Source organism: Eptesicus fuscus, chromosome 3 (genome assembly GCF_027574615.1).
Source record: "Eptesicus fuscus isolate TK198812 chromosome 3, DD_ASM_mEF_20220401, whole genome shotgun sequence".
Lineage (NCBI taxonomy): Eukaryota > Metazoa > Chordata > Mammalia > Chiroptera > Vespertilionidae > Eptesicus > Eptesicus fuscus.
In genome coordinates this window covers 59,424,486-59,448,194 of record NC_072475.1, presented here as the reverse complement: position 1 = coordinate 59,448,194, position 23,709 = coordinate 59,424,486, and the positions used below count along the sequence as shown (strand labels likewise).

The 23,709-nt window shown below is 41.4% G+C and overlaps 1 protein-coding gene across 1 annotated transcript in view; it reads right to left on the bottom strand.

Moving 5' to 3' along the window:
• HGD (homogentisate 1,2-dioxygenase) overlaps nucleotides 1–21,662 on the bottom strand; it is a 46,525-nt gene extending 24,863 nt beyond the window's left edge. The window contains exons 1-5 of the mRNA XM_008146648.3: nucleotides 21,633–21,662; nucleotides 16,270–16,341; nucleotides 15,370–15,458; nucleotides 11,522–11,627; nucleotides 1,167–1,226 (exon numbers count right to left, since the gene is read on the bottom strand). Of these exons, the coding sequence (XP_008144870.3) occupies nucleotides 1,167–1,226; nucleotides 11,522–11,627; nucleotides 15,370–15,458; nucleotides 16,270–16,341; nucleotides 21,633–21,647 (342 nt within the window). The 5' untranslated portion in view covers nucleotides 21,648–21,662. The remainder of the gene's footprint in view (nucleotides 1–1,166; nucleotides 1,227–11,521; nucleotides 11,628–15,369; nucleotides 15,459–16,269; nucleotides 16,342–21,632) is intronic.
• Nucleotides 21,663–23,709: the final 2,047 nt, after the last annotated feature.

Here is a 23,709-nt window from a genome sequence, read left to right as displayed (position 1 = left end):
GAACTGTAACACTCAGGCCATCTAAAGCTGCCCTCAGCCCCAAACCTGTACACTGAAAGCCCACAAGGAGAGCGTTCTGTTCCTCCAGATAGTCATGATTCACACAGGGTGGAGGACTTCTTTTTGTACTTTAATTCAATTTCCAAGTTTGGGGGCTATTTGGATGAGTCTACGTAGGGTTTGGAGCATTTAATATGGGTGATGAGGTCAACATGATACAAATAATCTGGCCTATGGCTGGACACCTATGTAAACCATGATTTGAGGTTGGTCTGCAGAATCTTCCACTAGCTTTTTTGAGCCCCACCTCCTTACAGCTCCTCTCTTCCTCCCCGATACACCTTGCTCTGAGTGCAGGTGTTCCTATACTCTCAGCACCTATTACCACCAAGCAGAACTTCTAATCAGCATTGTCCTAACCAGAATTGCTGGCCTGCGTTGATCCTATTCAGGGGCTCATTTCGGAGAGTTTCTGAATTTGGATGGGAAAAATAATTATATATTTGTTTTCACTAATCTATGACTGAAATTGATCATTTCCTTCAATTAATGTGGACATAAGCAACAAACTACAGCAGTATTAGAAGTGCCTGTAACCTTGACACTGATAGAAATCATGGATAATTTTACATCATATTAGAGTTGTTACAGATATCCCAAAATATCATTTATACTCATACTTCTAATAACCAGAGTTATTAGATCTTCTCATAGATTTTGTGATTTAGTGCATTAATAAGGAAGCATGCTTATTACTATAAACCAAACCTAACTTATTTTAATATTTTCATCACTGCATTTCAATATAATCGGCTTCTTTGTCACTTTATGTAATTTATTTTATGCATTTAAGAACGCAGGCTTCACCAGACTACCAAAGGAGTCTTTGTTCCCCAAAACAAAGGAACCTGGGAAGGTAAAAGCTCAATTTCCATTGGCTGTTGGGAGATGTTGTAAATAGCCCTCGAGTGCCCTTTGGTGTCCGGGGGAGATGGTGCCGGTAAGTAAGACATCAATGGGCAGTGCCGAAAGCAGAGGCAGATGGTGCTGTGCCGGCTGCCCGCCTCTGAGGCTGCTTCTGCCTGGCACTCAGCCCGCAAATGGCTGGATCGCTCACAGCGGAAGAGAGAAGGAGCAGTGGGAAGGTGTGGGCAGCGTTTACTTACACTCACAAAGTCCACCTTCTTCTGAGATGCTTTTGGAATCTCAAATGGTTTCCATCTAAGCTGGAAAAAAATACACATACAGGAATATGATTTCACAAGGGGAAATAATAGACTTTCTAAATAAAAAGCACCGATTACATAGAAAAAGGACAGCTGCTCCCTGCAAGGTTCTGACTACTTGTGATTTTGTTATTTTAAATTTAATAATTATCCATCATTTTCTTAAAGGGGATCAGTTGGTGTGTGTGTGTGTGTGTGTGTGTGTGTGTGTGTGTGTTTAATTCATATGCATATATATTGTCTTTGTTCATTAGCACTTTGAATTATAATTTTTTTTTATAAAGACCATTGCTTCTCATTTCAGAAACTGTTTATTTCTTTCAGCATTTTGCTCAGGCACACCAGTGAGTTTTGACCGATGCTGCTTCTAATGCTATTTATAATCAGCTCCCTTTGCTGGCACGCCAGCCTCTCTGTGTGGGCCCCGGACACTGCAGGAGAAGGTTCTACTTCTGCCAGCCCTTGGAGTTTTGAATTATTTCTTGAAGCAAAAGAAAAAGCACCCAGCTGAGACTGAATTTGGTAAATGCAGGACCAGGTTCAATTTTTTTTTTTCACCAAACCCCACGTTTGTCCCCAGGCTGCCTGACAGTTCAGTTTAAATCACAACAATCTTTAATTTAATAATGAAATGATCTAAGGAAGTGGGGAGAAAAATCAGCAGGCCCAGGCCCTACTCAAAGAGTCAGCCCCGTGCTTATCAATCAATCTGACGGCAGGCCTGACCCAGCCAGGCTGGCAGCTGATAAACCTAGCAGCCTCGGGACACTCCGTGGGGTGAACTGCACCCCAAGGAATGGCTCCACTGGCTAGGTAGGGCCCATTAAGTCACTGGGCTCAGCTCATTCTGTATTTCAGAGAGGCAGTCACGGTTGGGGGTGGGGGAGGGGAAAGCAAGCAGCAAATGGAAAGGCAGCGCTGGGATTATTCTGCCTCTCGGATATACACAGTCACACAGCAGCCTTTATTTCTTAAAAGCAACACAGATTATCACATTCTGGGACTACTTAAAAGGAATGTAAAATGTTGATGTGAGGAACGTTGTTGAAATCATGCTTCAGAAAGAAGGAAAATATTTAGGACTAATTCATTCAAGATGATATTTCCTGGGAAAAGAGAAGAAACCTAAGAACAAGGATCTAGAAAGGGTTTTTCAACCTTGGCACTATTGACGTTTTGCAGCCAATAATTCTCTGTTGTGAGGGGCTGTCCTGTGCATCATAGGATGTTTAACAGCATCCCTGACCTCTACTCACTAGATGCAGTAGCACTCGCTTAAGTTGTAACCATCCCAAGTGTCTCCATTGTTAAATGTCACCTGGGGGACAACTTTCTCCTGGTTGAGAACCATTGAGCTAGGAGGATAGGCCCCTGACGTCAGGAAGGGCCACAGCGAAGCACTTCAATAGGGCTCACATCCTGGATGAGCAGTGGCCTCGAAGAGCCTTTCCTAATGCAAAGAGGGATGCCCTTCAAATGGTAGAGATGGTATAGGGAGAGGAGTAATTTATCTGCAGGATCTGATGGCAGCAGATTGTACAGGGTCTAAATTCAGCATATCACGAAGGATGATAAAGACTGCAAGGTGGTCCTATCAAACCCAGTACCCAGAAGAAGAAGCGAGCTTTGTACCTTCAGGCAAGATTCAGGTTAGGAGCTTTGGTGTGATATGCTGCTGAATGTAAGGAGGGAGAGCTGGGGAAAGGATAAAAAGGAAAAGTCCATGGAGTAAAGGATAGAACCATCTGCTATCTCCAGATGTTCAACTTAATTGCATGCTGTGGAGCAATTACCCCCTGATCCAAAGGGGGCTGTGCATTGGGCTGAACCAGGAGACCTGAGTTCTGTTACCGCCTCTGTTCCCATTCACTCTGTAAGCTCAGGCACGTCATTTCCTCTCCCTGGATTGTGTTTTTTCTTACATGTAAGAAAAACTATAAACCCATAATTCACTTCAGAGAAGAGCTTCTGAAAGTAATAAAGGGGATTTTTTTTCCTGATTTAGTCCTATAACTTTTAAAAAATATATATTTTATTGATTTTTAACAGAGAGGAAGGGAGAGGGAGAGAGAGTTAGAAACATTGATAAGAGAGAAACATTGATCATCTGCCCCCTGCATACCTCCTACTGGGAATGTGTCCACAACCAAGGTACATGCCCTTGACCGGAATCGAACCTGGGACCTTTCAGTCTGCAGGCCAACGCTCTATCCACTGAGCCAAACCGGCTAGGCAGTCCTATAACTTTTTAATCATTTATTTTATTCATACTATATATTATTGATAAATAGCCTTCTATTTATCAATATAATAATTTAATAATTAAGAATTTAATTATTAAACATTTAAAAACAATGAAATCCATTGTAGAACCCAATGCAATGTCTTGACACTAGTAGATTTTAATAAATTTGTGGTGAATGGTTGAATGCATAAATATAAGGTACTGAGAACATTGCTAATATCTCAAAGAACAAGAATAAAGCAAATTTGTGAGATTTTTGGAAGTCAAAATGACATTCAGGCAATAGTAAATTGATAAATGTTTCTAAAAGTACAATGATTATTTCTAAAACATGTCAATTCTTTATAAATATAAAACTCATCCATTCTTCCATATCCCTTTTCATTTTTTGGTCAGTTCTATCAACTGTTGGGAGAGAGGTGTTGACATCTCCAACTATAACTGGGGATTCATCTAATTCTCCTTTCAGTTCTATCATTGCTTCACTTATGTTGCAGCTATATTCTACAAGTTTTATTGGAAAATAAACTCTTCTTACTAGAAATGAGGTGATCAAAAATAATTTGAGGGAGTCCAAAGTTATAATAAAAAAATTTTAAGGTTACCAAAGGAGAAAGACTGGAATCAGTGGCAACATTTAATTATCAAGATTTGAAATTCATGCCCAGGGAGAAAAAGAAAACAAGAGAATTGACCTCAGTTATTTTGAGTCAGAAGATCAGGAGTTGGACTGGATGATTCAAATATACTTTTCAACAATGAGATTCTTTGATTTACTGAGACTCACTACAAAATTGCCCTGGACTTTAGATAAAGTAAGTTAGATCCTCTCAACACCATTGGATGGTTAGAGACAGACATCGTTAGAAGTCGGTACCTTCTAGCCAAGAGTTGGAAGTAACTTGTAGATGTAGTAGTGCTTACACTGTGTCAGCATTTATTAGCCCCACTATGGCTAGGAGAGGCCTAGGGTAATCCACTACAGTGAGTTTTAGTCCAGAGTAGGGAAGGTGGCAGGGGCCGGGGGTGGGGTGGGTGGGGGAATGAATAAAATAAAACAGTAACTCACTGAATGTCTCAGCAATTTGAGGAAAAAGGTTGAATGATTGATGTGGAAGAAAAATCAGACTTTGAGTTCTTTGGAATTATTTTGAGTAATAGACAAGAGCACAAGTAAGGAGGATGCAAGTCACTGTACTTTGTTTAGGTTTTCAAAAGTCTATCATGAGGCTACAAAAGAGGCAAGCCTTCATGGGATTTGGATAACATTTTTTTCATGAAAAAAAAAAAAAAATCCAACAAACAAAACCTGGATTCCCATTTGGCTTTGCCCTTGAGTGTAAAGCTAAGGGCATTAAATCCATTACTCAGCACCCAGCATAGAGCATGAAACATAGTGGTCACTTAATAAATATTTGTTGGATGACATTTAATTATCACAACTCTGGGAGACTCCTATGATTATTATTGTCTCTGTTTTATTTTCAAATATATTTGTTTTATTGATTTCAGAGAGGAAGGGAGAGGGAGAGAGAGATAGAAACATCAATGATGAGACAGAATCATTGATCAGCTGCCTCCTGCATGCCCCCTTCTGGGGATAGAGCCAGCAACCTGAGCATGCCCCCTTCACCGGAATCGCACCTGGAACCCTTCAGTCCACAGGCTGACACTCTATTCACTGAGCCAAACCGACTAGGGCTATTGTCTCTATTTTAGAAGTGAAAACACAGATGGAGTAGACCAAGTAATATTTTTCTACTAAAACCTGATGCCAATACTCTCAGACTCTCTTAGTAACCTACATCCTAATCCCTTTACTTTCAGGTTGTCTTGATATGTTTCCCAAACTATTCATGATCTCCTTGGCTCCTGAATCCAGGCTTTGCCTCCCTTTAACGGTCTTGTGCTGGGTCTTCCAATCTGATCTTATTTACGCTCTTCCTGTGCTGAGTTGTCCTGGCCCAGTCTGTCTTTTGGGACTTGAATCCTGCTGAGGTCCTTTAGTGTCAATGTTTTTTGTGCAATCTTTTTATATTAACTTATTCAAATGATTTATTGAACCTCACTGTGTGCCAAGTTTTATGCTAGGTTCTGGAGATAAACAGGAGTACAGTCTCTACCCCCCGGGGAACCTATTACAGAAGATCCTGGGAGTGTGGACACTTTCTGATAGGAAAACAAGGAAATGGATAAGTAGAAATGACTTTGGAAGAGAAACATAAACAGAAATGTTCCCTCAGGAATAAGTCCTGACACAGGGCCCATTTAATATTCTTACACACGGAAAATAAGAGACAGACACAATGAAATACCTGTAATCTGGTTTCCAGACAGCTCCAACCTCTTTCTAAAGAGTAAAATACAAGCTGATGGAGATGTACTGGTAAAAGAGCTAGCAAGCTGTCAAAAAGGGCTGAACAGGGCAACGTGCACTGCAGTGATGGCAAACGCCCGTGAGTGCATTTAGGGAAATGAAATCTAGTCTATTTACAGGCTGATGGGATCCAAGCTATCAGGGAGTATTGTCAACAAATTCTAGTCATTCTGCTTTAAAAGAAGGCATATGCTGGATCCTGCAAGTCTATGAAGACAATGAAGGCATAGTTTTCAGAGTGTGAGAGGGTTGGAGTCTGGGAAAAACTGGGGGAAGGAGATTTTAAAAAGTTATGTTGTGGGCCATATAGTGGGTCTTCTTGATTTTTTTTTTCAGGAGAAACAAGTGAAGCTTGAAATTATTTTCAGTTATTTTTGGTCTCCGGCTGCATGGGACCCTGGGCCTTATTTATTCACATATTTATACAAAGAAAAAGACTGGAAAGAAAGAAACCAGAACATTAGAAGTTGTTAACTCTGCACTGGTGGGATTATTGGGCATTGACACTTTTATATAAGTCTTAAATAAAAACATATATTAATGATGGGGGGTGCATTAATGTTGTTTAAAGAAGTGTAAATAGTTTCAATAGACTAGTCAGGGCAGGCTGAATTACAAAGGGTTAAAAACTTAAAGAGGTGGAGAACCCAAGAAGTTTTGGAGGAAAGAGGCTTTTAGGATTGTGAGACCTGAACAGTTTGACAAATTAGACAAGTGTTTGAAACATTTGTTATAATTTGCATGTCCTGGAAGGTAACTTTATGATGTAGTCTTTAATTAGCGTTGAGGTGTTTATCACTTAGTTCAAATTATACTGAGAACTAAAAGGTAATTTCCTCAGCTGAGGCTTAATTGGGTCAAGAGTCTAACTTTCCAACAATCAAGAGGTTGGGGATGTAGTAATAAAAAAAGATAAACTTTAAAGGACTCTGACCTTCAAGGAGAATACTGATTTAGGAATGCTAATTGAAATCGGTAAAATCAGTTAAATTGGATGCAGATTTGTTTGTTAAATTATGAGGTTCCAGAAGTTAGAGGAAGGTGAATGATGAACACAATTAGGTGTATTTCTTACGTAAGTTATTAATGGATTGAAATTGTCATGTCCACAGGCTAAATCTAAATATACTCAAAAAGAGTTTACATTAATTCTTAAATAATTCATTAAGTAAACACTAAAAGAAAATGAATGTTTTGTGGGTATAGTCCCCAGTAGCAGGGTATCAAAAAGATAATAGTGATGATAGCATATTCCACAATGTTCTCATGGAGAAAACATTAGGTCATTCTCAGATCTTCAAATACCCAGAGAAGACTAAGATGGGGACTTGGTGAAACTGATGAATCATTTGCTTTGATCTGTGACAGGTGAAGACATACCTACCATACAGACTTCAGCTGGAAGGGTTGTCCGATAGGTACCTACATATAATTTTCTCAGACTTTCTTGGTGGGAGTCTAGAATATATATTTAGAAGAGGTTATGAGGGGGAAAAGTGATGAATGCAAATTGCTGTGGTTATTAATGAAGCACCAAATTGGAAAGAGATGTTAACTTGTCAAGAAGTTGTAAATGAAAAGACAAAAGCATTAATGTAGCAAGAACAGCCGGGGTGTGTGCATCATGGCAAGGGAAGCGGGATGGCAGGTGACGCGAATCACAGAGGAGGGAGATGATGAACTGCTCCCTGGATGGGGCTGGTGTTGACAGAGGCTCTGTTGAGTTCTGGGGAACATCTATCCCAAAGTATGTGACCACAGGTCAAAAATGAGCAGGGGAAATATTGGGGAAAAAATTCATTTGGTGGCCACCATATAGAAAGTGTTTGAAGGAATTCAAAATGGGGAAAGGTAACAAGTTCAAGGAGAAATGCAAATAAAGGTTTAAATGGGACACATGGGGTAGGAGGGAGGAAATAAATATGTACTGAGAACCTACTAGAAAGTAAGCAGAAACCTTTGATACAGCTACTTTGATACCCCCATATTAACTCATGCTTCTTAATGCAGTTGCCTCAAATTTCCCTCTCAATTTATGAAATAATGAACTAACATGCCCAAATGGCATACTTGACTCTCACCTATAGTGGGAGACTTTCATTTCCTATTTTGTTAATTTTACATCATTTGAGTTTTTATAAGTTTCTATTACCTTTATAATAAGACAAAACCAGAAAAGATTCTATCAGGACAAGGTTAGCTTCCATTGAGAAGCCATCTGTACCCCCCAAATAATCATTATAAAAGGGTATATTTATTTTAAATAAAATGTAACAATAGTAGTCATAGAAATAAAGATCTATATATATAAAAAGCCAGTGACCGGAACACCGCAACAACTGGAATGACTGGTCACTATAACACCCACCTCCCGTGACCAACCTCCCGTGACCCCTCCCCCAGTCTGCTCCACCCCTGATCGCACCCCCAATAGGGGGCAGGGCTGGCCAGCCACCCACCCACAGCCCCTCCCCGCAGCTGTCCCCCTCCAATCACCACCCCCACCCCAATTAGGGGTGGGGCCTGCTGGCCAATCAGCTGGGGTCCCTCCCCTCAGCTGGCCAGGCCCTGATCAGGCCCCCATCGGGGCAGGCCAGCTGGCCAACCTTCCGCTGTCTCCTCCTCCTGACAGGCCCAGCCCCAATCCGCCAATTGGGGCCAGGCTGGCCCAATCCCACCAGTACACGAATTTGTGCACTGGGCCTCTAGTATATAATAAAAGGATAATACTGAACATATTACATATCACACTCACAGTAGAGTCACATTTTCCTTAAAGGCTAGGTTTAAAATCTAACCCCCTACCCCAAATAAAATATAAAATAAGTGGGCTCCACTATTGCCCACACAACCATGATCAAATCTAAGAAGACATATTAAGGTGATAGAGGCTTAAGTGACTGTTGTGGATGACATGAGCAGGCAGGGACACTGAAACTCCCCACTCCACCCCTAATTATTAAATAACCACTCCTTTTTTAATAGTTATCTTAAGGGGCCATGGTTTGAATTCCCAAACATCTTATGGACTTTTCCTATAATCCTTCCTTTAGTCTAGCTCAATGGTTCTCAAATTTAGTGCACAGAAGAATTACCACATAGGGTGGCACACACAAAACCATGTATCCTATACTTTATGGATGATTTAAGGGCTTTTTATCAGTGATAATTTTGTTTATACTTAATTTTTGTCTTACTTGCTAATTTTATAACCACCCTGTTCCTTAGCAGAACATGTAATTTGCCTCTATTTGAGGGAACTATCAGAAACTTAATTGGGAATTCTCTATGCTGCCTGAAGGAAAGAAAGAAAAAAAGAAAATGTAGTGTGGTCCAAATAACCTCTCAACCTTACAAAACTAGTATATAATAAATGCTTAATTTATTTTACCCAACCAGGAATTCTACCAAAGTACATTTATCCATTCTTTCTATTTTCTAGTGGAAGATGGAGTCACATTATTAAGCAGTTTGGTTTATTTATTAAGCAAAGCAAACAAATGTGGCCATTGTAACTCTAATAGAGAAATTAGAGAATTTGAGATGCAACCCATTGAGGAATCAGGCTAATTCTCAGAGAATAAACAGCGACTTTGTCTAGAATAGTTTATGAGCTGAGGGAAGTAAATAGTTAAATGAATATGGTAAACTAGAGGCCCGGTGCACAAATTCATGCACATTGAAAGGAAATTAATTAGAAGAAATATTTTAGAGGACGGGGAAGGACCAAGGGAGATTGGCCAGCTGGCAAAGGACTGCAGGAGGTTGGCTCCAGGGTATGTCTGGCCCATCTTGCCCAGTCCCAATCTGCCAGACCCCAGCAGCAAGCTAACCTACCAGTTGGAGTGTCTGCCCCCTGGTGGTCAGTGCGCATCATAGCGACCGGTGAATAGTCGAATGGTCAGACACTTAGCATATTAGGCTTTTATATATATAGAAGATAAATGAAGATGGTATGCGAGATGCATTCCTTACCCCAGAGTGTGAGAGAGAAGGTGGTAAGATACTATTGGATTAGGAACCCAGGTGAGACTCAAGGATGAAGTGAAGACAGAGTCCCCAGGTTGGTTGTACAAATTGTCCCACACACAAGGGCCCTGACCAGCAGAAGGGGAAGGGGCGGGAGCTGAAAGCCCAACCTTTTGTCTTGGCAGGGGACCGTGTCTGTGGGGTTAGAGGTTGGAGCTGGGCCTGACTTTTTCCAATATGCTCAAAGGCCAATATGTAATATACAGGCCAGTGGTCAACTGAGAAGGATGTCTGCTTCATGCATTACACTTCACACAAGTGGAAGTTTAGACAAAATATCCTGGTTTCAGGATGGTTGTGAGGTGGTTAATATTTGAAGTTGTTAACTTCTATTTCCCCCGACCCTGAATGCCTTTTCTGTCCTTGCTGGAGGGGAGTATCATTCAGTACTTAATTCTCTGAGATTTCCATAATTAGAGAAGAGATGGAGCAGAGCAGGAAACCAAAAGTGACTATGACTTATTCTGGATCTACAAAAAAATCTAAGCATTGAGAAGGACCAACCAGCAAGGCCCAACCCCCACTCTGACTTTGGCATCTTTTAAGACCAGCATATCCCAGCCAAGACGGAGACGAAATTGTTTTCTGCTAGTTGGGCAGACAGGAACTTAGAATAAAAAATAATAGAAAATGAAAAAAACGAATTTACCTGAATACAATTTCTGCAATTTATATGCACTACCGCTGCCTTTAAGTGAATATGTCAAATGGCTGTATCGGAATCAAGGTTCTCACCTCCTTCCGGTGTGCCAGGCACTGTTTGAAGTACGTTCACACCTGTTCTCTTACATAATCTTCACAACAGCACCGCACAGCAGCTTATCATGCCAATTTACGGGTAAAATGCCACGGCTCAAAGACACAGCGGGTAGTAGAGCAACAGGGATGCAAACTCAGGCCTGTTTTTCTTCCTGCACTATATAGCTGTTGTCAGTGGCATGTACCTAAGCTCAGGGACAAAGGGGATACACTGGGGTTCTCAGAAGGTAAAAAAAAATAGAGCTCAGTCCTTTGTAGCATTGAGTCTGTCTCATTACTGAAAGCAGAGTATCTAAATACTGATGTCTAGAAGAAAAGCCCTCTGGTCACGCAAACAAAAGAAGGAAGCTTAGCAAGAAATGGAATTTCCTAGGTCTGCAGAGAATGTGACAGTAATCTGTTACCACAATAAACGTACAGACTCCAGCTCAGACAAGTCTCTCATCCCTATACCAGAGGCCTTTTTTCAGCTATGTGAGTGTTGAATGCGTTTTTGATATTCTGTGGTAAGTTTATAGTAAAACAAACTAACCAACCTATGGACATGTAGATATTTTCACTAGCCTGTATAATTTCCATTCATCCAACTCACCTGGGCACTCCTGCAGAGTTTGAACCACTTCTGGGCTACCTAGGTGCCATTAGGCTAGAAAAACACAAGTTTACAGAAACACACACACACACACACACACACACACACACACACACACTCATGCAATCAATCAAATCCAAAATTCCTACCCAAGTTTGAGTAAAACAAAAGATACAGCTTAATATTTATTTTTAAAAACACTGTCTAATTTCTCAAAGACCCAGGAGTAATTTAAATATTTATATTCAAGGCTTTGGATACACGGCATGTTCCAATTCACAGAACCTGTTTACCTGGTTAGGATCAGGATCAACTTCATCCCAGTTGTTAGTGACATGGCCTTGGTCAGTGGATTCAAAGGGCTTGTGAGAAACTGAAGGTAGAATCCTATACAGCCAACTGGGAGGAAACAAGGACACATGTCTTAGGGAGATGTTATGATATACAGACTGGCTCAGGAAGTACTATCGGGAAGATGCTTAAGTCAACAATGATCTATGCACTTTAATGTGAAAAGCAATGACACAGCATCACTCCTTAATAGCCACTGCTGCCCATTACCCTGGCCTCTTCTCACCTTTCTACTCTACCCGTCACTCTTCATATTAAAGCTCTGGCCCTCAGTTATTCCCATACTGACCAAAAATGAAGAACTGTCTTCCCCAGTGACAACTATAAAGGAAAAGGAAGTATCTTGAAGGACATCTTTGTAGGATCACCCATAGAAAAACATTAGTTTATATATGTTATTAAATGCCAGTCCTTGCTCTGGAAGGTGAGGATAACGAATCCTTTGTAGATTGAAAGATATGGGTGGTTTCTTTACTTTTGATATTTAAATACATTTTATTCTTTAAAATTATAAAGAGTAATACATGTCAGTGGTAAAAATAATTCAAATAATTTAAAAAGTCCTGAAAGGTAAATGGCTTTCTCCTTCAGAGCCAATCCTCAGAGCTCCACAATTTCCTTGTATATTCTCTCAGTATGTCTAATGCATATATGAACAAAATTGCCAAATCATTGTACCACTTCATTCTCACAACAAAAATATGTGAAAGTGTCTAATCACCCACATCTTCACAAATATAGGTTAGTATGAATAATTTTGCCCTCACAGGTAAAAAATATTTCATTTTAATTTTGTATTTCCTTTATTATGAGTAAGGTTGAGAATCTGTATGTTTATTGGACCTTTGTCATTTTTCTATGAATTTCTTGTACAAGTGCTTTATAATTTTTCTATTGGGTTATTTGTCTTTTTAATATTAATTTGTACGAAGTTTAGGAAATGAACACTTCTGTATTCCAAAATTGTAAGACTATCTGTTCTTATTTTCTTATAGTACATCTATGGTGCCTTCTTTCTTACTTCCCTCCCTCCCTCCTTCCCTCCCTCCCTCCCTCCCTCCCTCTCTCCCTCCCTCCCTCCCTCCCTCCCTCCCTCCCTCCCTCCTTCCCTCCCTCCCTCCCTCCCTTCCTTCCTTGCTTCCTTTCTTCCTTCCAGTTTTCCTATCTGTATATGTCAAGGCCTGAGCCAAAGATCTTCCTGTCAGGACCCAGATTTCAGGATTGAGGTGGAAAAGAAGACTCTGATGAAGAAACTTTGAAGGACACCTGGAGGACAACCCTCCAGAAGTTGAGAGGGACACTGAAACTCACTAAAATGGAACAAAGTCCTTTCAGAGGCCATTACCCTGACAGAGAACTAAAGGAAGAACAATACTACTTCTGACAATGGGAGACCAGAGAAGCTTGAACAGGCTCTGGTCCTTTAAGCCCTAGGACAGTCTATTTCAGGGCGGGGGGTGGGGGTGGGGGGGCGGGTTGGGGGGTAGGAGTTGGCCTGACAGCACATGAACAATTAGAGAGATTAAAAGGCTGGATTTGTTCAGTTTCCATTTGATTTCTCCAGCTCTAGATGATGTGACTCCAGAGATTGGTCTTTTAGGCCATGAAAAACTAAGCTTCTCCAGCTTCTGGTAGTCTATGGAGTTGAGAGTGTGAACGTATCTGTGTGATCATGGGCAAGTTAAAACACTTTCTCGACCTTGTGTTTCTCATCCTTATCTCCTAGGATTGTTGTGAGGTTTCAGAGTTTATGTACCTAGAGTGCCTGATGCAGAGTAGGTGCTCAATTATTAGATTCATGTTGAATTGCATGTCAACTCCTAATCAGCTGGGTTTTTATGATGGTCCAAATTTTCCACATTCCCTGTCCTGACTCTTACTTTCTCAGGACTTAAGGAGTCAGTTAATTAATATTATAAAAATTAATTCTTGGTCGATATGATCTCAGATAGTTTTGTGGGGGCTCTGCACTGCACTCTGTGGCTAAATGAGTGGTGACTATAAGAATACTAGGCTTACTCACCTATGGATGGGATTGGTTCCATCTTCCCATTGGGGATTTTGATCATTTTCACAAAATTCGTGTGGCTATCTTTAAAGAGTTCTAAACAGATGGGTGAGCCATGCCTAGGATCCTTTTTTTTTTTTTTTTTTTTTAGCTGAGTTTATAAAAATCCCCAAGCAGCAATACATTGCCCTGGACAGAGATTTAATTCTGAGTCAGGGAATGGTGCCAGCTTCTTAATGAAATGCCAACCGCTCATTTTCAGCCTCCTGGATCAGAGCTTAGCTCCTGCTGGCTGAAGATATTGCTGAATAATGGGGGCAGGCAGCAGAATCCAGAATCCAGGTGTCCCATTAGTGAATGGGACATAAAGTCAAGAACATAGTCATGGAGGTCAAGTTGTTATACATTGGATTGGACAGGAATTGTCTTTGTTTACCTTATCTTGACTATTGGGCTTGCACAGATAGAGATGATTAAATAGCAATAGAATTAACCCCTGATTTTTTACAAGTATGGGAAACGATTTCTTCCTCCCCTCGTGCACATATCTATTGAGAGAGAAGCCATTTGATATTGACATAGTAGCCTAGTACCTGCCATATCTCACACTCAATTCTCTGGTAGCCTCTTAGGGATAAATACTCTGTATCGGAGGAAGAATTTCATCTGCTATGGTGGCAATAATGTAACATAATTAATGTTAATTGAGCACCTATCATGTGCAGGCAATGTGCTAAGCACTTTACATACATTCTTTCCTTTAATCCTCATGACAACTATGAAATAGGTACTATTATTATCTTTTTGACAAGTGAGGAACCTGAGGCTCTAAGCGGGTAGATGACTTGCCCAAGTTCACATAGCTGGGAAGAGAAGAAGCCAGGATTGAAACTCAGGGCACCTGACCCCAGAGTGGGCATGATTAACCACTAAGGGGAACAATCTGTCCTTTGTGTGGTCCATCATGCTTCTGTACTCACTGTCTTATTTGCTTCTCAGGAGAACTTTGTGGAGATACACCCAGTCCCTTCCACGAAGCAACACAAGACCTCCTGCCTGCTTCTCTAAATCTCCAATAGTCAGTAGCAGACCTCCTCACTGGTGCCCTAGCCTGAAATTCCTACATTTAGACACTACATGTTTGAATCAAAACACTTACTGCCTCCCCAAACCACAACTACTGCATCTAACCTGTCCCTTAGGAGTTAATCAAGGGAGTGAGTTCATTGGCCTGGTTTATAGGATTAGAGCAAACATGGAATATGACACCTTGTGCCAATGAATGTGCTGGTTTCCAGCAAAAGCAAATTTCAAAGAGTAAAAACCTTATTAATTCAAACCACAAGGGGCTGTAATACATGACCTTTAAAATACTTGAGCTTGGATTATCCAACCTTTTCATGTAAAGAACAGTCAGCTGAGGAAAATATTGTGCTGAATCTTCTAAAATTTTGAGTTAATCATTATACAAAAACAAACAAGTAAACCAAAATCCAAAACTCCATTGGACAATCCTATTGGGAACATTTTCTTCGGAGTAAAAGTGAGAATTTGTAAGTGGAAGTGGACGTGTGTTTCCAGGCTCTGTGCAGCTGTTCTCTCAGCTTCATCCCCCAGTCACCTGATTCTAGCTGGAGACAAGGCCCATGATCCAGAGCACAGTCTGTGAGAAGTAGGATCTTGGGCAGCCCTATGAGGCTGTGGCCCAGGTATAGGAGGCAACACTAAGTAGCAGTTAGAGCTCCCACAGTCTGCAGGTCAGAATGAACCTAATCCTCATACCTTCTCTTATTGGTGCTCCTTGGACAAGTAAAAGCTGATCCTGAGAGCTGCTCAGCATACAGATTGTAGGGACAAACTTGAGGATTGTTCTAAAACAAAGAAGGCAATAAATAGCATCACTTCAATCAGAAATGCATCCTACCTTCCCACCATGCAACTTGTGAGAGAATTCTGTCCTGAATGGGGGATGCACTGGGCACTGCATATGACCATCCCCCACTCATATATACTTCTTGTAATAATTTTTTAGGTGATTTTTCCCTTTATTAGAAAAGTAACGCATGCCTATTGTAGAAAATTTATACAATAGAACCCATATTTCACCGTCCAGAAATAATCCAATGTAGTCATATTGATATATTTCCTTCAATTCTTATCCTCCAAAATGGGGATCTTATGACATATGTATAGTTCTGTAATAATCAGGACTTTTAAAAAGAGGAAACACTATGTCATAGGCATTTTCTCATGCCATACAATATACTTCAAAATTTTTTGATAAATGGTTTGCCATATTTTTACTATTGTAACCAACACTAGTGTGAACATCTTTGTGCATAAAATTTTTAGGGCTGATTATTTTTTTTATCATTGTCACATCTGATGCTATTCAAGGGAACTACAAAAACAGTTCCCTTAGCCTTGGACCTAGGAGATCCTCCTGAAAATCTCACGGTTAGTCTTCTTATTCTGGGTTGAGTGCTTTGCCATAAAATAACTATCATCCAACTTTAATCTTTGTGCTGTCATTGCCTGTATCCTAGTTGTCTGGAAGACTGTAAAACTTCTAGATACTTCACAGGCTGAATTACGAGAGCTATGGTGGGTAGAGGTGCTTTGCCTGAGGGCTGGTCATTCATTCCTGTAATTCAGCGCTTTCTAAACTCTATTTACTCATACCTGTCCTTCTGGCAGGGCACCAGGGCATCGGGGGTCCTCTGAGGCACATTCGTTCCCGAATCCAGAAATGTACTGCATGTGACAAAAGCAAAAAGACCACCATTAGTGGGATTTAAAGAGTATTTCACAACATTGACAGTCCACAAAGGTAAGAGTTTCTACATGAACATGTGTTTGTGTATGATTTTCCATACATAATACCTTTGCTATGTCTTGACATATGAAGCATTTAGGAAAGACAGTATGTTCTGTGTGAATTTTAAAGACTACCAATTAGTTGGAAGAAGAATGCTGGATGACATAGACTCTTCACCCTTCGCTGTACTTAATAAATTTATGGGCTTGTTCTTAATTATCCTACTCCAAGAACAGGTTCTTTAATTCTGGTCCCATGAAGGATTCCCTGATAGGGTAGAAGGTTCATGCATCACCTCATCCAGATTAATAGGATATTGCTGGGCCTGGATGGCAACCTCCTTGGGTTTGGGGAGCTCCACTCCCCATTCATACTCTGAAACAAGCAACTGTAAGAGGCACATGGATCCATTCTGATAGCAATATTCTTGAGAGGAAGCTCTCCAAATTAGCTTTACTGCAGATAGAAGACGACATAATCTGGCTCATCTATAAAAATGGGAAGCTTGAAGCCCTAGCCGGTTTGGCTCAGTAGATAGAGTGTCAGCCTGCGGACTGAAGGGTCCCAGGTTTGATTCCAGTCAAGGGCATATTCCACCATGGTTGTAGGCTCCATCTCCACAGGAGCATGCAGGAGGCAGCCAATCAACGATTCTCTCTCATTATTGATGTTTCTATCTCTCTCTCCCTCTGGTTTTCAGTAGAAAACCAGAATCTGCCTACCATTACAAAATGGAGTCTATTCTGATTGTCACTTGTTTACACACAGAGAAAATAAAGTTAGGGGGTTTCTCAACAAAGTAACACCTGTGGAGCCCATGAAACTCATTGTTACAACACTTAACACAGCGATGAGTTCTTGTTCGCTGTCTGACTCCTCGGTCAGTTCATAAGCTCCATGAAGTCTGAGACTACAACATTCTTATGTACCTCCATATGCCCTGAGCCTGGTTTATAGAAGGTACTCAATAGATATTTGTTGTTTGATTTAGTTGTCACTTAGATCCTATCCTAAGAATATATGTATGCTGTTAAGTGAGGTTAGAACCCCCTTTTTTTCTAACTTAAACACCAAAACAAATGACCTTTCCCCACCCCCACCCCAGCAGTTCCTAATACATGTACTTAATTTGAGCCCAGGATGAAAGTGCAGCCTTGCTCAGGGAGGGAAATGCCACCATCTGAGCACATGCCTTTAAGAGATATAAGAAGGATGTAGGTGGGTGGAGGGCCAGTCCTCTAGATTGCTCAGCAGCATGGAGAAGGATGAGCTTGATGCAACGTGCCTGCTTGTGTGAGCGATGAGCAGGCCAGCAGCTGTCTATATTTGGAAAGGAACATCAAATGTGAAATGTTATGACCTAGAAAGCAATGGAAGTGAAATTCTTCCTTTTGCCTCCATACACATTTTTTTTTTTTTAATATATGAAAATCTATCAGCACTAAAAACATGGAGTTCTATTATATGCAGATTGGTTAACAGCAGCGGCATGCAGCTTGGAATGATTTCTTTGGGGAAACAGCAGAGACCATCCAGCATTCTGACTCTCCACTGAGCACAATTTTCTTCTCTCTAAATGAACCTCCTGCTCACCATGAACAGGATGGAATGTGAGCTGCTGAGAAATGGTAATGACCCTAAATTCTGTGAAGTGGAATTTGGACCAATCTGTGACTGAAGCCACTGAGTGTCACAGTGTCTTTACTTTGTTCAGCTGCCTCATTGTTTCTCTCAGCAAGCGAGGCAAGAGGGTGTGAGTGCAGGGGCGGGAATGCAGCCCATCTATCTGGCCGGCATGGCGTCTTCTCCCTTCTTCACAACTGCTGGCCTCAGAACAGAATCCACGGTTATACTACTGTATGCTCAGAACAAGGGAAGAGAGATTTAGTACTAGTGTATGGAGTTCTGAAGCATTTGCTTCTTATTGCTTTAAAAATAAAAAAATGGAAAAGAAAGTAGCTAGCACAGCTAGCTGGTGATTTGGAAGGGAGCCGCCCAGAGAGGTGAGAGTTCTGAATCACTTTCTCAGTCTTTTCTGTAGAGTACTGACTGAAGAGGAGGGTGGAAACCGCTGAGTCACTATCACATCAGTTGGTTTTCCTAATCCTCTGAGAGAAAAACTGCAGGTGAGTTTTTTAGAGCTTTAAAATTCCAGGCCCCTCACTGCTGAAGGTATCTGAATTAAGGAAGCCATTTTCTGCAGCTGCTTTCCCAAGGCTTTGAGATCAAGGACCAAATCCCAACTCTGCTTATATTTGTAATGAAAATCCGAGCCTTCAACTCCAGCTGATTCAGTGGCTATGTGCAAATATATCTTATACAAAAAAAGTCTAACATTTAGCAAGTGTGTTTATATGTTTTCTTCAGTCCAGATTTCTGAATAATTTTATCCAACATAAAAGTATGACTTCATTTCTTTCCAAGAGAATTATATGCATCCTTTCTAAATAAAGGAACAAATTACTGAGCTCCATGTAACTTCAGTACCATCAGTTCTTTGACAGCTCCCTACTATACAGTTTTTTAATTCTCACCTAGTCCCCAGGATATGATTTATTTGTCAAGAGTGGTTTTATGAGTTGTTTTCTACTGACTCTGATCTGGTAACACCCTGATGGGACAAGCAGATGGTGCACCTCCCTTTCTTTCACTGGGCATGAAACAAAGAGGGGGGGGGGGCGCGGGAGGGAGGGAGAGAAAGAGAGAGAGAGACAGAGAGAGAGAGAGAGAGAGAGAGAGAGAGAGAGAGAGAGAGAGAGAGAGAGAGAGAGAGAGACATGTAGAGATGGAGCTACAGCTACCATTTTCACTCTGTAAGGAATCCAGTATTTCTGATTCACTTGTTGGGAACTTAGACTATAGGTTGTTAGGGGAACTTGCAGACAATTGCGGTAGGCTGAAAATGACCCTCAAAGATATTTATATCTTAATCCCTGGAACTTGTAGGTGTTACCTTAAATAGCAAAAGAGAGATGATTTTTGCAGATCTTATACTGCAGATGTAATTAAGTTAAGGATTAAGATGGTAGAATAAGCCTAGATTTTTGGGGTGTGACCTAAATGTAATCACAAGTGTCCTTACTAGAGGGAGGTAGAGGGAGATTTTACTGCAGAAAAGGAAAAGGTGATGGAAACAGAGATTGGAGTGCTGTGCTTTGAAGATGGTGAGAGGCCACAAGTCAGGGAATGTAGGAAGCCTGGAGAATCTGGGAAAGTCAGGGAAACAGATTCTCCCCTTGAGTATCCAAAAGGAAGCAGGCTTACCAACACCTTGACATTAGCACAATGAAACTGATTTCAGAGTTCTGACCTGGAGAACTATAAGAGAATAAATGTGCAATTTGAAGCCACTACATTTATAGTAATTTGTTACAGCAGAAATAATAATTATGTAGACCAGTGGGACCTATCTTTAGCTAATCATTAGAATCACCCCTGAAGTTTGTAAAATGCAGACCCCAACCTAGTGAATCAAAATACTTGGTGGTGGGGCCCAAAGTTTGCATGGTAAAGAGCTCTTCATTTTATTATTATACTAGAGGCCCGGTGCACGAAATTAGTGCATGGGTAGGGTCCCTAGGCCTGGCCAGAAATCAGGGATGATTAGGGCCTTCCGGCTGCTGGCTGGGGCCTTCCTTCATTCTGCGCTGCCCCCCTGGTGGTCAGTGCATGTCATAGTGAGTGATAGAACTCCCGGTCTCCTGGTTGAACTCCCGTAGGGACACTTTGCATATTAGCCATAATTATTGTTATTATTTTGTTAATCCTCACCCAAGGACATTTTTCCCATTGATTTTTAGAGAGAGTAGGAGGGAGGGAGAGAGAGAGAGAGAGAGAGAGAGAGAGAGAGAGAGAGAGAGAGAGAGGAGAGATACATTGATCAGTTGCCTCCCACAGGGGCCCTGACCAGGGCCAGGGATAGAATCTGCAACCCAGGTGGTTGCCCTTGATGGGGAATTGAACCCATGACCCTTCAGTGCATAGGCCGGCACTCTAACCACTGAGACAATGGCCAGAGCAAAGAGCTCTTCATTTTAGAAATGAGGAAATCAAGACTTATAGAAGCAAAGCAATTTAAGAACATAGGGTATGGTCTATTTTAAATTTAATTTTATCTTTTGCATTTTCTTCCCCTAGTTTTGCTTTTATGTAAATGTGATTTCATCTGAGGCTTTGTGTTGACATATCAATTAAAATGAATAAATAAAAGCTGAGAAATTTTTTTTAACATATAATGCTTATTGATTAGAATGATGCAATCTGGCTTTCTGTGTTTTGATTCCTGATCTCTAGAGCTAACCTTTAGACAGCAGGCTGGGATGAATGCCTTTGAAACTAGGAACAAAGACCAGCATGCAATTTACATTGGTGTGCTGGCTCTGTGCATAATAAATTGCTTAGAAATTTCAGCAGGGGAGGATTTTAAATATAATTTATTTATAAATGGTAAGGATATTTCCAACCCCTGCTGCACTCCCCCACAGGATTTTCATTAAGAAACACAGTTTTTGTGCACTCTTCCAAGACTTCAACTACACCTTTGATATGAAGATTTCCCATATCTATTCTCCTAGCCTTACCCACTCCCCTGAGATCCAGATCTACACCTCCAACCACCTCTTGGGGGATCTCAACTTGACTGTCCCTGTAGCAACTCAAATTTAGCTGAAACACTCTTGGACCCCAGAACAGGCAGGCTCTGTGTATATACTGTGCCTTTGTACATAACCCACACATTCAATGATAAAAAGGAATGATTTCCTAGAGGAAGTGTTAGAACTTCTACTGGCCAAGGGCTATTTGTGGGCCTCAAAATGACTGAGTAGATTAAACAAATGTAATTGTTCAGCTGGAGGCCGTCCAGGAAGCTTCAGCACCAGGCAGGTATTGGAGAGTGGGGGCGAGGGAGGCGGGGGCTGGGGAAAAACAGTAAGACATGTGTCTGCCCATGGTGGGAGGGAGCCCTTTTGATATCTACAGATTCCCAAGACAATATTTGAAATGAACAGTGAAAGCGTCAACTCTCCTTTTTAAAAATCATCTCTCCTTCATCCCCCTCATCGCCCCCAGCCCCAGCCAGGTCCACAGACACCACGGTGAAACCTCTGAAGATGGGGGCTTGGACAAGGGCCTAAGTCCCTTCTAACTCTGACACAATGGAATTCTCTGAAGCTTCCATAAGTTCTGGCTGAAGAAGCCACAGCCAAGTTATCTGGTAGTTTCTTACCTTCAGTGTAGCCATTTTCCTTCTGCTGCAGGCCTGGTGATTTCAGGAAACCCAAGCGCAGAGAGGTTATGAAGTCCAAATGCTTCTGTTTCTTCTTTAAACCACTTGCTGAATGTTCTTATTCCCACCACTTTGCTGTACTCACTGGTCAGCAGGTCGCTCAAACTGGTCACAGAATTGCCTAACTGGTGAAGCAGGGAGAAAGTCCAGCAGGCTTATTTTCCACTAACTGCTTACACAATTGCATTTGTTTACTGACCCCAGGCTGTTTCTGGAAGAGTCTTCAGAGGCCTGTCTCCTCTTCACCTGAGGTAAAGATTGACTAATTATTTGTTCCATTTAAAAGAAGGCTTATTACTAAAAGCAGAGAAATTTTTTAAATCCTCACACAAAGACATGCTTTCATTTTTTATTTGTATTTTTTGAAATTTGGCCCAGATTTGGCTTTGACTTACTTAAATTTTTTTTAATTTTAATTTTAGAGAGGGGGAGGAAGGGAGAGAAACATTGATGTGAGAGTGAGACATCAATTGGTTGTCTCCCACACAAGCCTGACCAGGGATTGAACCCGCAACCTGGGTATATGCCCTGACCAGAAATTGAACCCATGACCTTTTGGTGTACCCACGAGACTCCAACCAACTGAGCCACGCAGCCAGGGCCTAAAGGCAGAGCATTTAAAGCTCTCTAGGAAAGGAACTGAAGTGGTTAGTGCCTGCTGTGTGTGGCAGAGACTTCTCTACTCAGTCCTGACTCAGGACAAGAAGGAATAGGGAAGTGTCATTCTCTGGAGAGCAGTGAGAAGACAATTGTGCTCTGGCACAGGTATTGGCACACAGCTGCCTGAAACAGGGACCGGGTCTAGACAGCTCTCTGCAGGTGCCTCCTAAGGTTGAACTGGGTGAATTGTTCAGAGCTTTCGAAGCAAAGCAAACTGAGATGTTTACTACTGCTCCCTCAATTCCTTAAATTCGTATAAATTCTTTAAGAATCTTGTTTCCTAATGCCTTTATTTCTTTGAAAACAGACCAAGGGATTACTTTCCAGTCACTTTTTCCATGACTTCCTTGTCCTTCATCTTGGCTATTCTCCTTAGCCATGGTCAGGTATCAACTTCGTGGCTAATTGTATTCAGGAAGGAAGAAACCATATATCGAATGCATCCTCTTGCCAGATTTTCCCACAGACATTACCTCATTTAATTTCACACAAAAAATCTTGTAAACCAGGCTTTATTATTACAAACTCCAAGTGCAACAGAACAGGCAGGAAATATAATTGGGTTAAGTAGGCTAGGTGATTTTCCCAGAGAAGACTTTTATATGAAGCTCCAATTTTGAAACATTGGCAACTAAATGAGTGAATGAATAAAACCACTGTGGCAGATTGCAAAAAATGCCCACAGTGCCCTCCCATCCTGTATGCATGCCCCTTTGCAACGTGACTTTGCTGCTCCTCCCATCAGGAGATGGAGTATTTTTATTTTTACCTCCTTGAATCTTACTTTGTTTAATAGCAAACACGACACAAGCAGAGGCTTGCAAAGTGCTTGTGCCTTAGGATTTGTCCATTTCTTGCTACTTGAGACCACCATGCAAAGCTGGGCGGGCCTCCTTGAGAATGAGAGACCACATGGAAAAAGAAGTTCAGGCAAAGCTCAGCACTGACTGCCAGCCATGTGAATAAGGCAGCGAGATGACTGCCGATATATGAGTGATTCCAGGTGAGACCTGGAGAACCACCAGCTAAACCGAGTCCAAATCGCTGACCCTTTCCTACCATGGCAGCAGCAGAGAGATTTGCCTTTGTCTAAAGAATTAAGACAGAGAAAGCCAGACCAAAGGGCCCATGCTGATAGGAACAAGTGACAGGTTGACAGCAATCGGTGTGGACCAGGCAGCTACAGGGCATCTCCGCATTTATCAGCATAGACCCATGGTTGGCAAACTGCGGCTCGCGAGCCACATGCTGCTCTTTGGCCCCCTGAGTGTGGCTCTTCCACAAAATACCACGGCCTGGGCGAGTCTATGTTGAAGAAGTGGTGTTAGAAGAAATTTGAGTTAAAAAAATTTCACTC